Here is a 15,261-nt window from a genome sequence, read left to right as displayed (position 1 = left end):
CCTTCAACCCCATAGCTTTCAGGATAAAAATGCCGGGGATTTGACCGGAGACGGCAAGCGGTTTTCCTCTGCAATAATCGCCGATCTGAAAACATGGCTGAGCTCCGCCATAACAGATCAAGAAAGTGTGGCACACATTTTATCGATTCTCGGCGACTTCTGTTCATAAAGTGAATGCATTGCGATGAACAACATATCTCAATCTCTGTCTCTCTGTATCTATTTCTGGGGAAAACAAAAACAAAAAACAAAAACAAATCGAAAGGGTTGTTGAAAGTTGAAAATAGAGGAATCATTGCGAAACAGAGAGAGGCAACCGCCCTTTCAACAAAATCCCACCTCTCTGTCGCTCCTTTCTTCCTTTCTGGGCTACAAACCTAAATCTCAGGTTTGGACCAAGAAGAAATTATTGAATGGTGTTTCAAGTTTGGACCAAAAGGCAAAGGTTATATATAAGCCTCCTATCACATTCTTCTTGACTTCTTTCGACTAGCAACATGGATCACTAAATCTGTGACCATCTTCAAATGTAGAATTCCTAAGACCCTAATTAACCATTAGCTACTTTTGAGATCATCATGTTAAATTCACTTCATTCAAATTTGGCAGCTTGTATCTGGTGAATGTGTAGTAGAAAAATGAGTTATGGGACATGCATAAACTCCAATCGTGCAGAGACGACCCCATGAGATAATTTGTGGCCGAGATAGAGAATACAGTAAGATCAAGCTTCAGTCAATCTCAAGCGAGGAACAATGTTCATTGATTGAAGCTCCTGTAAAGATGAAATCATCAACAGGATTTAAGATACCAATACAGTCTTCCACAGTAGGGGGCAGTTAAAAATAATAATAGAATGAGAAATGCCCACAAACACAAAAGCAAAAAAAAGAGAAAACTAGACTGAACTGCAATTTAGAATATTGATGACCCACAATAAGCTTAAATAGTTGGGGGTATTGTGCCGCTAACTCTACCTGTGGTAAGCGGCGGGTATAGCAATATCAACCAACTGAACCAAGCATACCTGGAGAAGAAGCTTGAATTGCATGCATATGGCAACTTCATGGTAGATGTATTATCCCCATTTTTACATGTTGAACAAATGCCAGTCTTCAGTTTGTAGTTATAATATCCCAACAAATCACACTTTCGACACACCTACAATTCAAAGTAAGAGCAATGTGAAGGCAATAATGTTGAAAGAGCAATCGTGGCTCACATTTTCTCGATTCTCGGCGACTTCAACATTCCGATCCACCGGAAACTACTGGCGGCGAATCAAGACTCGGATGGATTCCCGGAATGGGTTAGATCCGGCGACAGGAAACTGCTGCAAAGCCAACTTCTTTGAAGGATTAAAGATCCGGTGACCGGTCAAATCCCGGGCATTTTTTATCGTGAAAGCTATGGGGTTGAAGGTTTAATAAAGAAATATGAAATTACATTTTTGTCCTTAAATTTAACAGCTTATGGATGGAATTTTAACGGAGAATCAAATTGGTTAACATTTTCAAAATCGAGGATCCAATTGGACAAAAAAAATTGTCGATGACCAAATTGGTAATTTCGCAATAGTCGAAAGACCATTTCGGTAATAAACTCTAAAAATAAGTATACAATATCAAATATTATTACATTATTTATGTTGATTATGTTGGGTAATATGGTTGAAAATCCCAAAATAATAATAATCCTACGGAAAGATTAATATTATATGGGAAAACAGAAAATTGGGAAGGAAAAGGTTGAGTGTTTGGGTAGGGATTTAGCACGAGTTCGAACACGAAGTTCTTTTCCTTAAAACCTTATTTGCTACCTCCCACAAGTGCTAGGAGCGTTGTAGCCTAGGTTTCCCAGGATAAAACGTGCTACGATTCCTTGTTTAAGCACCTAAACAAGGAACCCGGCAAACAAAGTAAAGCTTGAACACAGATTGGCTAAAGAAGAGAGTAGAAGCAGAAGTTTTGAGATGAAAAGTTATTGGAATTCCCTTGTTTCTCACTGTGTAACATGACCATTAAATTGGTGTTAAAACCAATTCCGGACGACATTCATGACCGCAAGTGCCGGCGCACGCGAGCTCGGGCTTAATTTCAAGCCTTTTTGATGTCCCGAGTATCCCGCATACTCACATATGTCAACCAACATTCGAATCACTAAAGCATTTAACATGCTAACCTTGTGCGGGAGCCACTGTTTCTAACGAGGAGTGGTAGGGAATCCGAGACCCCCACAGTGACACGCTCCGTTCCATAATTTAGTTGTCCCATTGAACCTAGGTGCCAGCTAGGTTGGGTGTCCACTATAGAACTTTATACCAAGGGCTTTAGACCCATTCCTCGTCTCAACTTCTCCACAGCTACTCTACATAACCCTTTGGTTAGCGGATCCGCTATATTGTCTTCTGACTTTACGTAGTCAATCGAGACAACACCAGTTGTGAGAAGTTGTCTAATGGTATTATGTCTACGACGCACATGTCTAGACTTACCATTATACATATGATTCTGTACTCGTCCAATTGCAGCTTGACTATCGCAATGCACACACATTGGAGGTACAGGTCTTTCCCAATTTGGAATATCCTCTAAAAAATGGCGTAGCCATTCAGCCTCTTCACAACATTTGTCCAAGGCTATCAGCTCAGATTCCATCGTGGATCTAGCTATCACGGTCTGTTTAGAGGATTTCCATGCAACGGCTGCACCGGCTAGTGTAAACACGTAGCCACTCGTGGATTTGGAGTCCTTAATATCGGATATCCAGCTAGCGTCGCTATACCCTTCAAGTACAGCAGGATATCTCCCATAGTGCAGTCCAAGGTCTCGAGTATACCTTAAGTATTTCAGAACCTTCACTATTGCCGTCCAGTGCATGGCACCGGGGTTACTCGTATATCTACTGAGTTTACTAACCGCAAAGGCAATATCCGGCCTAGTGCAGCTCATTAGATACATCAAACTACCAATAACCCGAGCATATTCTACTTGAGAAATACACTCCCCGTGGTTCTTGGTTAGATGAACGCTTCGATCTAATGGCGTCCTAGTCCCTTGATGATTATCCTTGTTAAATTTTTCAAGGATTTTATCAACATAATGTGATTGGCTTAACACCAGACCATCAGGTCTTCTAATGATTCTAATCCCGAGGATTAAATCAGCCAAACCCATATCCTTCATGTCAAATCTCGTATTTAACATGTTTTTGGTAGACTTGATCATTCGATCGTTACTACCAACGATGAGCATGTCATCTACGTATAAACAAAGAATGACATAACCGTCTATCGTTTCCTTAACGTAGACACATTTGTCACTTTCGTTTATTTTAAACCCATTAGTTAACATCGCATGGTCAAACTTCTCGTGCCATTGCTTAGGCGCTTGTTTTAAACCATATAGCGATTTAACCAACTTACACACTTTCCTTTCTTGGCCCGGAACCACGAACCCTTCGGGTTGTTCCATATAGATTTCCTCATCTAGTTCGCCATTTAGGAAAGCGGTTTTAACGTCCATTTGATGAACTTCCAAATTCCGCAGCGCGGCTATAGCAAGTATCATTCTAATGGAATTTATTCTCGTCACGGGAGAATACGTGTCGAAGTAATCAAGGCCCTCGCGTTGCCTATAACCCTTGATTACAAGCCTAGCCTTATACTTCTCGATGGAACCATCGGGTTTCATCTTCCTTTTAAAGACCCACTTGGATCCTAAGAGTTTACTACCCGGAGGAAGATCAACAAGTTCCCAAGTGTGATTCTGTAAAATAGAATCCACTTTACTTTTAATAGCCTCTTTCCACATTGGTCCTTCTGTAGAAGTCACGGCTTCTCCGTACGTTCGAGGCTCGTTTTCTATCAAACATGATAGAAAATCGGGTTCATTTTCTAATAAACAAGTTAGAGTACTCGAATCGTACTCCAACAAGTAAGTTAGAAAATCAGGACCAAATGATTTTCCAACTCTCGCCCGCTTACTGCGTCTTGGCTCGAGCTCGGGTTTTCTCTCGGATTCCCCACTATCATTATCCATAGCTTCGTCAAACGTTCGTTTTGACGAACTCGGTCCCTCATTGGACCTACAAGGAAATACATTTTCAAAGAAAGATGCATTCCTTGATTCTATTATCGTGTTCTCGTGTACGTCCGGATTATGGGACTCGTGTACTAAGAACCGATAAGCACTACTATTATGTGCATAGCCAATAAAGATACAATCCACCGTCTTAGGACCTATCTTTACTTTCTTAGGTGTTGGCACCAAAACTTTGGCAAGACACCCCCACACTTTCAGGTACCGGTAGGAAGGTTTCCTACCGTTCCACAGCTCATAAGGAGTCTTATCAAGCTTCTTGTGGGGTACCTTATTTAAAAGGTAATTACTTGTCAAAATAGCCTCACCCCACGCATCTTGAGGTAGGCCCGAACTTATAAGCATCGCATTCATCATATCTTTCAATGTACGATTCTTTCGTTCGGCAACACCGTTCGATTGAGGTGAGTAAGGTGCAGTACGCTCGTGTATTATACCTACACTCGCACAGAAGTCACTAATAGGTGCTTCGTACTCACCACCTCGATCGCTTCTAACTCTCTTAATCTTACGATTAAGTTGGTTTTCAACTTCATTCTTATAAAGAATGAATTTTTCCAAGGCTTCGTCTTTGCTTTTAAGCAAATACACATAGCAATAACGTGTGCTATCGTCGATAAACGTGATAAAATATTTATTACCACCTCTCGTTTGTATCGATCTAAAATCGCACAAATCACTATGGATTAATTCTAGTGGTTCAGTTTCCCTTTCAACCGATTTGAAAGGTACTTTCGTTAATTTTGCCTCAACACAAATTTCACATTTGTTATTTGTGTTAATTTGAAAATTAGGAATATGGTCCATGTTAATTAATCTACGTATAGAATTATAATTAACGTGACCTAGTCTACCATGCCACAAATTGGAAGACTCAAGCAAGTAAACGGAATTAACTTTGCTCTTATTCATGATAATAGGCATTACATTGAGCTTAAAAAGCCCATCAGTTACATAACCTTTGCCTACAAACATTCCTAACTTAGACAAAACAACCTTGTCTGACTCGAACACCATGCGAAAACCATGCTTGTTCAACAATGAGCCAGACACCAGATTCTTCCTCAGCTCTGGAACATACAGCACGTTGTTCAACGCCAGTTCCTTCCCGGAAGTCATCTTCAGAACCACCTTGCCCACGCCTTCCACAGCAGACTGAGCAGAGTTTCCCATCCAAACTTTCTCGCCCTCAACGGTCTCAAAGGTGTTGAACATTTCTCGGTTGCAACACAAGTGCCTTGTTGCACCAGTGTCGATGAACCACTCTCGTGGGTTAGAGTCCACGAGGTTCACCTCGGTCACCATAGCCGAAAGGCTAATCTCGACCTCCTTCTGATTGCTTTCCTCAACCATGTTGGCTTCAGAACTCTTGTTCTTCTTCTTTGGAACTTTGCACTTAGAGGACTTGTGGCCAGTCTTGCCACAATTGAAGCATTTTCTATGAAATTTCTTCTTGGTAATGCCTCCTTTCGGACCTAGCTTTTGCTTGTCCTTCTTGTTCTTCTTGGAGTTTTTAGCATGCTCCACAACATTGGCTTTAGCACCAATAGTGACAGAATTTCTTCCATCATTCGTCCTGTTCCCCTCCTCAATTCGGAGTCGCTGGATCAGGTCCTCCAGGTTCATTTCCTTTCGCTTATGCTTAAGGTAATTCTTGAAGTCCTTCCACCCTGGAGGCAGCAAGTGGATAACAGATCCCACTAGGAAGGCTTCACTCAACGTCATGCCTTCGTCACGGATTTCATCAAAGATTAGTTGTAAATCTTCAACCTGACTTAGCACGGTTTTGGAATCAACCATTTTGAAGTCAAGGAATCGGCCAACCACAAATTTCTTTGCGCCGGCATCCTCACTTCGGTATTTATGATCCAAAGCTTCCCACAGCGCTTTCGTTGTGCCAATCTTGCGATATACATCGTATAACGCATCACATAATCCGTTTAGGATGTAGTTTCGGCATAAGAAGTCCGAATCCTTCCAATAGCCAACTGCCATCACGGATTGGGCATCCTGTTCCCTTAATTCGGGAACCTTCTCGGTCAAAAATCTCGCCAAGCCGAGAGTTGCCAGGTAGAACAGCATCTTTTGCTGCTACCTCTTGAAATTCGATCCAATACCGGTGAATTTCTCCGGTCTTTCGGCCGAACCACTCGGTACCGTAGGTACCCGAGTCATGGGAATATATCCCTCGGTGCTCCCACCATCTTGTGAACCAACGTTCACTGGTGTAGCCTGGGAATTAGCAACATTATTGCCATTCCCACCACTGTTGTTCTCAACAACATTCTCCTCCCCGAGAGCTGGCAAAACTGGATTCTCCATTTCTTCTAAGAAATTAGAGATAAACAACCAACGGGAAACGGATATAAGGTTTTAAGATTGTTGGGTAATATGGTTGAAAATCCCAAAATAATAATAATCCTACGGAAAGATTAATATTATATGGGAAAACAGAAAATTGGGAAGGAAAAGGTTGAGTGTTTGGGTAGGGATTTAGCACGAGTTCGAACACGAAGTTCTTTTCCTTAAAACCTTATTTGCTACCTCCCACAAGTGCTAGGAGCGTTGTAGCCTAGGTTTCCCAGGATAAAACGTGTTACGATTCCTTGTTTAAGCACCTAAACAAGGAACCCGGCAAACAAAGCAAAGCTGGAACACAGATTGGCTAAAGAAGAGAGTAGAAGCAGAAGTTTTGAGATGAAAAGTTACTGGAATTCCCTTGTTTCTCACTGTGTGTAAAATGCTACTGCTCTACCTCTCTTTATATAGGGATGTTGGAGTGATAGCATTCAACATGGCCATTAAATTGGTGTTAAAACCAATTGTGTAACACCTGTAACGGTCACGAGAGTACACCTCTCGTGCTATGGTGCAATACGAGAGTACACCTCTCGTGTTTTGCTCTCGGTGCACCACAACCTCTCGTGCTCTCTGTAGCACGAGAGTGGTGTTCTCGGTTTTGGTCGAGCCATGCACCACAACCTCAGGAGCTCGCACCACAACAGATGAAAAATGATACCGAAGTTAGGCATAACTTAGCCCGGAAGGCCAGCCCATTTCCGGACGACATTCGTCGTCGCAGGTGCCGGCGCACGCGAGCTCGGGCTTGATTTTGATGTCTTCTAGTTGGATTTTGATTTGCACCCCCTCCCCCCCCCCCCCCCCCCCCCCCCCGCGAGAGAGCCTCTATGCTATACAATTCTACAAGCTTGAAAAGAGCTCATGTATATAAGGGGGGCAAATCTTGTTTCCAAACCAATGTAGGACAAAGTCCCACATTTTTCCTTCATTTCCCAACTTAAATGGGTCTACTTTGAGAATCAATATCTCATTCACTCATTATCCGTTTTGAGCGTACAATATATCAATCTCTTCGTCTTACTACGAAGAATTCGAATCCACTTTGACCCGACCCAAATCGGAAGTGGACCCCACTGATAATTGTACCACAAGATAGCCACTTAATATGCCATTTTATGCCATTTTAAGCTAATTTTTCCAACAGATTAATGGTTTAATTATTTTTATTAGTTTAAATTACAACTCTTTGTCGAACAATATTGTCTAAGTAAAAATAGTATACTTTTTAGAAGAATGATTCTTTCACTCAAGTCATCTAATATGTATTACATTTATATATTTTTTTAAAGAAGAAAATAACTTGAGTTAATAATGCTTAAGTGCAATATAAAGAAGTTTAATTTTATTTGAAACGTACTTTTCAGTTCAAGTACTGGCGTACTGCGTATCAAACATGTATTAGGATAACAATATATTATTAAATATAAAGTGTTTCAAAATTATATACTCCTAATCCCCATTCTATTTGGAAAACTTGTAGAATTGCCTATATCCTAATCCCAATTCTATTAGAAAACGGAACTTGTATAGTTGGCTATAAAAGGCACCGTACCATAAGGGCTGATTCCCAATTCCCATCAATAATCTTAGCTTTGGAGGTCTTGGTGAAAACATCTCTCAAGTGGCTATGGCGGATTTGTGGTCTCAAGTGGGGCCCGCATTAGCCACATTCATGTTTTTCCGCAGTGTATACCAGAGCTATTTCCCACAAGACTTGATGAGCAGGTACATTAACAAAGTGGTAAGCTACTTCTACCCATATGTCACCATTACTTTTCCAGAATTCGAAACAGACGGCTTCTATAAGCGCAGCAAAGTGTTCGGGTACATCGAACGGTACCTTAGCTCCAGCGCCTCCACACAAGCTACTTCTCTGTTAGCCAATGGAGTCCGAGGTAGCACCGCATACGTTGTTCTTAGTATGGGACATTACGAGGAAGTGATCGACGTATACAAAGGAATCAGGCTGGAGTGGAGCTCGTACAAGCACTCACCGAACAGACAGACGATCAGTTGGGGCGGAAAGGACGTGGACAAGAGGCTTTTCGACCTTAAATTTAACAAGAAACATCTCGAGGTTGTTACCAAGCATTACTTGAAACATGTGGTGGAAGAGGGGAAGAGGATTTATAAGAAGGAAAAGAAACGCCGGCTGTATACAAACAACAAGAGCGATGATTGGGATGACGACATGTGGAGCTACGTCACCTGGAAGCATCCTTCCACTTTTGAAACTATGGCGTTGGCACCAAAGATGAAGCAGGAAATCATGGATGATTTGATCGCGTTTAGAAACGCCAAGGATTATTATATGAAGATAGGGAAGGCTTGGAAGCGTGGTTATCTTCTTTATGGGCCGCCTGGAACTGGAAAATCGAGCATGATTGCTGCCATGGCGAATCTCATGGAATACGATGTGTATGATATTGAGCTTACCACGGTGAAGGATAACAGTGGTCTTAAGAAGCTACTCATAGATACACCCAGTAAGTCTATCATAGTGATTGAAGACATTGACTGCTCTCTTGATCTCACTGGTAAGAGGAGTGCGGAAGAGGAGGAGAGCAGCAGTGATGACGAAGATGATATTCCAATCCCGAACAAGGCTAAGAAGGAGAAGAAGAGCGAAGAGGTGACATTATCAGGGCTCTTGAACTTCGTCGATGGTCTCTGGTCTGGAATTGGGGAAGAAAGGATCATGATTTTCACAACAAACCACGTGGAAAAGCTCGACCCAGCTTTGATTCGGAGAGGGAGGATGGATATGCACATCGAGCTATCATATTGCTGCTTTGAAGCTTTCAAGGTGCTAGCCAGAAACTATCTACAGCTTGAATCTCACCTTCTGTTCCCCAAGATTGAGTGTTTGCTTGCAGAAACCAAGATCACTCCGGCTGACGTGGGCGAGAACTTGATGCTCAAGTCTGCCAAAGAGAATAATGCTGAAGTTTGCTTGCAGAGATTGATCGAAACCCTGGAAACTGCAAAGGAAGAAGCCAGGTTGAAGACTATGGAACAACACAAACCCAGGGCTGCCGAGAGAAACGAGAAAACGATGATCAAAATGATCAGAAGACAACTAAACAGGCTATTCAAGAAGAAGAAAATGGGGATTACATGAGATCTACCACTTTTTGCATCTTCCATATATGTCTGCTTTCTTCACTGAACCAGAAGTAGAGCTAGTAGTAATTTACTTGTTTCATAATAATGTTTTTTTTTTTTGAAGAATGTTTCATAATGTTTTAGAACAATTTGGTATCATAATCATAGTTTTCTTTCGGTAAGAAACACGCAGTCTCAGGCTATACATTTTCCATGGCAAATTTTTATTCCAGTCAAGCTATCATAAATGAGTGGAAAAGACCAGGGAAAATACTCTTTTACTTCCATAATAAAACATTTCTTTCCTTTTTACAAGATAAAGAATATTATAGATAGCAAACATCATTGATAACATCTTATAACAATTTTTAGATGAGAACATGTGATGATAATATAAAACAGAGTGAATGAAGCCAGAAAAAAAAAACATAATATTTTAACTCAACATCATAAAATTAAACACAAATACATATCGAAAATATAATTTTAATTAATATTTAATATTTGAATTAAAATATAACTTACAAAATCGTATATTTCATCCCTGAAGAACGTCAATGGTCATCAATTATAGACTCCATGGAGTGATCAATCTCATTTTTAAAAAGCGCAAAAGGGAAGATTTCATGACGAATCTGACAGATGCTATAGTCTGACAACCTTAAGAGTATAATTCGAGACAAATATAGTCATAATAGTTACAATTAACACAAGACAAATCCAGAAAAATAATATTCCCTAATCACAAGCCTGTGCACTATTCTTGAATACCAATCTGATGCTTTTTGTCACTGAGCCTTTAGGCCGAGAGTCGTATCTTCTTTATACCATGTTTAAACTTCTACAACATACTACATAGTAAACATATATGGTGAGAAATTATTACCGAGAACTCGAGAAGTCATGGCAAGATGCATTACTCTTTGCTTCTGAAATGAACACTGCTCAACAAGGTCAAGTGTGAACTCATCCGTTGCTCCCTTGGGGGAAAAAAAAGAAAAAAGAATTAGATTCGAATCTAAACATCTAATCAGACAAGTCTAACTCATGAAAAACGAAAAGCCATTTAAATTAAAACAGTATTTGAAGGCCTTGAGTTAATAAATAGACACAGGAGATGGCAGTACCTCGGGATGTTGAATGTCAACATCATCAAGTACATCCCTTAAGACTTCCAAGGCAGCACTGGCCTTATGCAGAATACTGTGCAAATACAAATGCTTCTAATATTGAGAACACAGGATATTATATTGATACATTCACTCTTTACTAAATTATATTCCCCTTTCAATAAATTTTGCATCCATAAAATCAGCAGTTTCATTGTTTAGAAACTCAAATGATGGGAAAGAAAAATTTTGGGCATTAAGCATTATAATATGTATATATAAATGCATAAGTCAAGAAAATTCATATATGACCACTGTTGAGCTTGTAAAGGTCTCTCTTTCCATTATTTAATTTTAAAGAAATAGACTACATATACAGGTGGTGTGTCTCAGACTCTCAAGGTAATAGGACAAGTAATTTTTTTTTTTTTTTTTGAAATAAATAGGACAAGTAATTCTGAGCTACTTAGTAGTTAGTGCAGTACATTACAGAGCATTTTTTTTCCCCTATTAATACACTATTCGATAAGTGATACCTCGAATCGGAAACTTTTTGAGGCTCCGCTTCTGGCACATTCTTTTTGAACTGAGAAGGTTTTCTCTCACAAGGATTAATCCTATTATCATTGGATGATGGGCGATGCTCTTTTGGGACAGCATTCGGTCTTTCAGGAAACTTCACTCCTGCACTCTGAAAAAATCAAATTTCAAGCATTATTTTTGAGTGAATTCTATTTTTGATCCTACTGTTATAGGGGTCATTCCAATTTTAGTCCATCTTAATCAATTTTGCCAGATTTAGTCCACTGTTATTGAATTCGTTCCACTTTTAGTCCACCTTTAGTTTTTCCGTCTATTGACCGTTTAATTCAGGGACATTGTGGTCATTTCATGGTATGTCTCTTCTCCTTTACCTTTTCCGTCGCCTAACCCATTTCCTCCATTCGCAAAATCTCTCTACAAAGCCTCCATTGCCAGTCTCCTCTACACGCCGGAAACTCGCCATCGGCTCAACAGATTTCAGAAACAGGAGGACGCCGATCGACGATCTGATCTGTGGGTCTTGTTCGCGACACCTCCCCAACTCCATCAACAGTCACTGATCGTCCATGCAATGGCTGGGTCGCCGGTAAATCCACCATCGTCGAAACATGGGTCCGATCGCGAGAGTTCTCCGACCCCGACCTATCACTAATTGGACCACCGAACATCGTTCCTACATCAGCCCCAACACCATCCAAAGCTTGATCGGACGACTGGACGACCAGCGGGGCCTCCATTGACGAGACCAGATCTCGATCGCGATTGTTCTCAAAAGGCGTCCGATCGCTCAATTGTTGAGGGCGATGACCAAGAAGGTGAAAAGATCATAAAAATTAAAAGTCATCGGGGTGTATGTTAGAAAACCAACCAGAAAAACCACGTCAGCATCGCCGGCATCGTGTCCCGACTGGAGAGCTCTGTATCAACCACGGTCTCCACGAACTTCCTGAGAGATCTAGTGTTAAACTCGTGGATGGCGACTTGTCTCTGGAACTTCCAGCTTTCGCCGTTAGTGTTAAAGATAGGAAAGCGCATCTTGTGGATGATGAACGTCAGATTGGGAGTGCTCTTAATCACGTCGGTAATCCATTGAAGCCGGCGGTCATTGTTCCCGGGAGAAATAAGAACCGATTAGAGGGTACACTCTTGGGTTTTTAATAGATTTGGTGAAGTTGAATACGATGAAGAAGACGAGAAATTGAGAACTCAAGATTCAACATTTCTTTTAATAATTTCTGAATTGGAAATTATGAAGATTGATGGATAAATCAAGGGGCGGGGAGGGGGGGGGGACATACCATGAAATGACCAAAATGTCCCTAGCTTAAACGGTCACTAGACGGCAAAACTTACTGTGGACTAAAAGTGGAACGAATTCAATAATAGTGGCTAAATCTGACAAAATTTATTAAGGTGGACTAAAATTGAAATGAGCCCTATAACAGTAGGACCAAAAATGGAATTCACTAATTATTTTTGCATCCTTATTGTTGTCAACAAAAACTCGGAACACCAAAACATACTTCCTACAAATTTTAAGTGATCACTTGTAATAAAATAGATTAGAAAACAATTTGGAAAGAATGAATCTATATATTCTGAAAATATGAACAACCTCTCATCTCAAAGAAACCATTAAGCCAACTATTTTTTTTTTGTCCCACGAGGTGTCCTGAGCAGGCCCTAACGGTAGGAGACACCTTTAAGCCCGTACCATACTCAGACTAATCCTCATTCGCACCGGGCCGGCCCGATTAAGGGCCAAAGTGCTGGCCATATTAGTTTTTCCATACGAGCGGGGGTTCGAACTCCCGACCTCTCTTAAGGGACAAGAGTGCACGGCCACTCACGTCAACCAAGCCAACTATTTAAAGTCACTAGTGGCAACAAAATTCCTTTTTCCCGACCTTTCTTTTTTAGTGTCGAAAGATAATATTTCTGGAAGTTACATGTCTATATCTCCCACGGCAGAATAAATTAAAATAAAAAGGGAATAGTTCAAATGACTTGTACCTACCACCAGCTCATAATATGCAGAATAATATTGAGGGAATCTCCCAGAAGCCCCACCAACGGAAGTCTGTGCAGCATCTAGAAGAAGAAATATCTTTTCTCTCGCGGGTACATCTGACTATAGAGCAAGTATTAAGGAATTTATAATTCAAACTAAACTGATAAAGATAGTAAGACTTGCACAGAGAAGATGAAGAACCTTTTTCTTTACTATCTTTACAAGAACTGGGAGCATTCCTGTATCTATAACCTGGCTGCTTGTGAACAGGATCTCCGATATTGTTCATTAGCATCTCCAGCAACTGTAAAATTAAACGACCATACAAAAAGAATTCTTAAAATATGGAGAAACAAAATACCACTCTTTGGTGCTAGCAATATAGCAGGTACCAACACAACTACGGCCAATGAAATGGAAAGTGAATTATAACCAATAGAAATGTTATCTGTGGAGTAACTTACTGTCACCGCAAACAATTGAGTAGTTGGACTTTTACTACCAAGGCGCTTCTTTATAGCTTTAATAACATCTTTAGCTTGCCTGAACAAATCGAAGGAAATCAATTTTCAGCTAATCAACTCATTAAATAGTCAACTTTGTGTTGAATCTTTGTCCTCCAAATTGCACAAAGCACTACTTGGAGGAATATTTTCTCATGACAAAGGTACACATATTTAATGAAAACCAGCCTAAACAAGAATCTGATGTAGCCTAAAAAGTAAAGACACTGACAACATCAATTAGATAATGAAACTGGTATGTTATACCCGTGATCATGAGCAACCAATTCACAAATTTTGATGTTTTTCATCCAATCTGTTTCTGTAAGTTTATCCTCACTTGTGGCAGAATTAACAAGTTCTGCAGCCATCTTCCTTTCCAGGTGTCAGCAATATGCATGAAGTAATCTTCCTATGGATGTTTGATGGAATATGTACCCCAAAACAATGCTAAAAAAATCCTGTACTTTAAAGCCCTCACGTAAAGAAGCAAAGCATGTGCCTTTAACCGAAACTCTTGGCTCTCAAGCTTCTTTGAACTCAGTCTTGAATCCAGCTCCCCCGAGCAGCTTCTTTTTCTATCTGTATGAAAATTCATTTAACCTCCGAAACTACAAAGTTTTGATACTCCATACAAGTTAAAATCTTACCAATTCAGAAACAGTAAGCTTTGCCCAAAGAAATGGGTTATCTGAACAACAAGCAATATATGATACTCCTATTCCGAAAATTGAAACAACAAATTTTTTTACTTTCAAGGACACCAATTATGCATCTATGCTCTCTAGATTGAACTACTAATCAAACACATAAACTTCGAATCCTTGATTTGATAAAGGATATTACTTTCAACTTAACATTTATGCAATCCAAATCTCAACCAAACTTTTAATCAACCACAGAAATCAACAGAACAAATTCCACTTTCTGGTGAACATCAAAATAATCAAACTAACGTCAAATCAATAATTCATAAACCTCAAGAACTAATTTTAGGCTCATCAATCAATACATACCTTTGAAATCTACAGTGATCAGCTCTTTATCTGATAGTTACGCACACACCTCCAGATTCATTGCAGAGATACATACACAGGAAATATGTGTGTGTCTGAATATGTTAATAAGTAAATAAATTAAAATACTGATGAAGAACAGCAAATGAGAGAGAGAGAGATTCTCTGATTGACTCACTGGGAAGGCTTCCTTTCAGCAGTTTTAAATTTATCTCTTTCTTAATTACAGAGAAACCCCATAAATAAAGAAGAATAATCTCTTTGAAAAGAGAGAGAAAGAGCGTTGAAAGTGATGGTTGTAGGAAGAGCTGGATGTACAGCAATGACGGCTGTCTTCATACGGGCAGGCTTTCCATTTAGGATTAGGAAGTGTTAAAATCCTCCTATCAGTCACTTGATCTAGGTGCGGAGCATATTAATCGCCTTCGGGAGACACGTGCCTCCTATTTCCACGGTTTACAACTACGGGTGTGCGATAATTTTTGGTTAACCGACCGAACCGACAAAGTTCGA

The 15,261-nt window shown here is 40.1% G+C and overlaps 1 protein-coding gene, 1 long non-coding RNA gene and 1 pseudogene across 2 annotated transcripts; 1 reads left to right on the top strand and 2 right to left on the bottom strand.

The window, feature by feature from the left end:
- Positions 1-221: 221 nt before the first annotated feature.
- On the bottom strand, positions 222-1,332 carry LOC109194040. The gene is made up of 2 exons (XR_002056363.1): positions 1,028-1,332; positions 222-775 (listed from the first exon to the last, which is right to left on the bottom strand). It is a non-coding gene; the product is annotated as an uncharacterized LOC109194040 (long non-coding RNA).
- Positions 1,333-8,088: 6,756 nt separating this feature from the next.
- Positions 8,089-9,257, top strand: LOC109193856 (AAA-ATPase ASD, mitochondrial-like). The gene is made up of 2 exons (XM_019344688.1): positions 8,089-9,134; positions 9,200-9,257. The coding sequence occupies exons 1-2, from the start codon at positions 8,089-8,091 to the stop codon at positions 9,255-9,257; spliced, it is 1,104 nt and encodes a 367-aa protein (XP_019200233.1).
- Positions 8,987-15,123, bottom strand: LOC109194039 (annotated as a pseudogene).
- Positions 15,124-15,261: the final 138 nt, after the last annotated feature.

Source organism: Ipomoea nil, unplaced genomic scaffold (genome assembly GCF_001879475.1).
Source record: "Ipomoea nil cultivar Tokyo-kokei standard unplaced genomic scaffold, Asagao_1.1 scaffold1932, whole genome shotgun sequence".
In the NCBI taxonomy this organism is placed as follows: Eukaryota; Viridiplantae; Streptophyta; class Magnoliopsida; order Solanales; family Convolvulaceae; genus Ipomoea; species Ipomoea nil.
The sequence above is the reverse complement of the archived record's forward strand: the minus strand, read 5'-3'. Positions and strand labels throughout refer to the sequence as shown.

Coding starts and splice junctions, on each gene's coding strand:
- LOC109193856 (XM_019344688.1), top strand. CDS start 8,089: ATGGCGGATTTGTGGTCTCAAGTGGGGCCCGCATTAGCCACATTCATG. Junction 9,135..9,199: donor AACTTCGTCGATGGTCTCTG/GTCTGGAATTGG, acceptor AGCTCGACCCAG/CTTTGATTCGGAGAGGGAGG.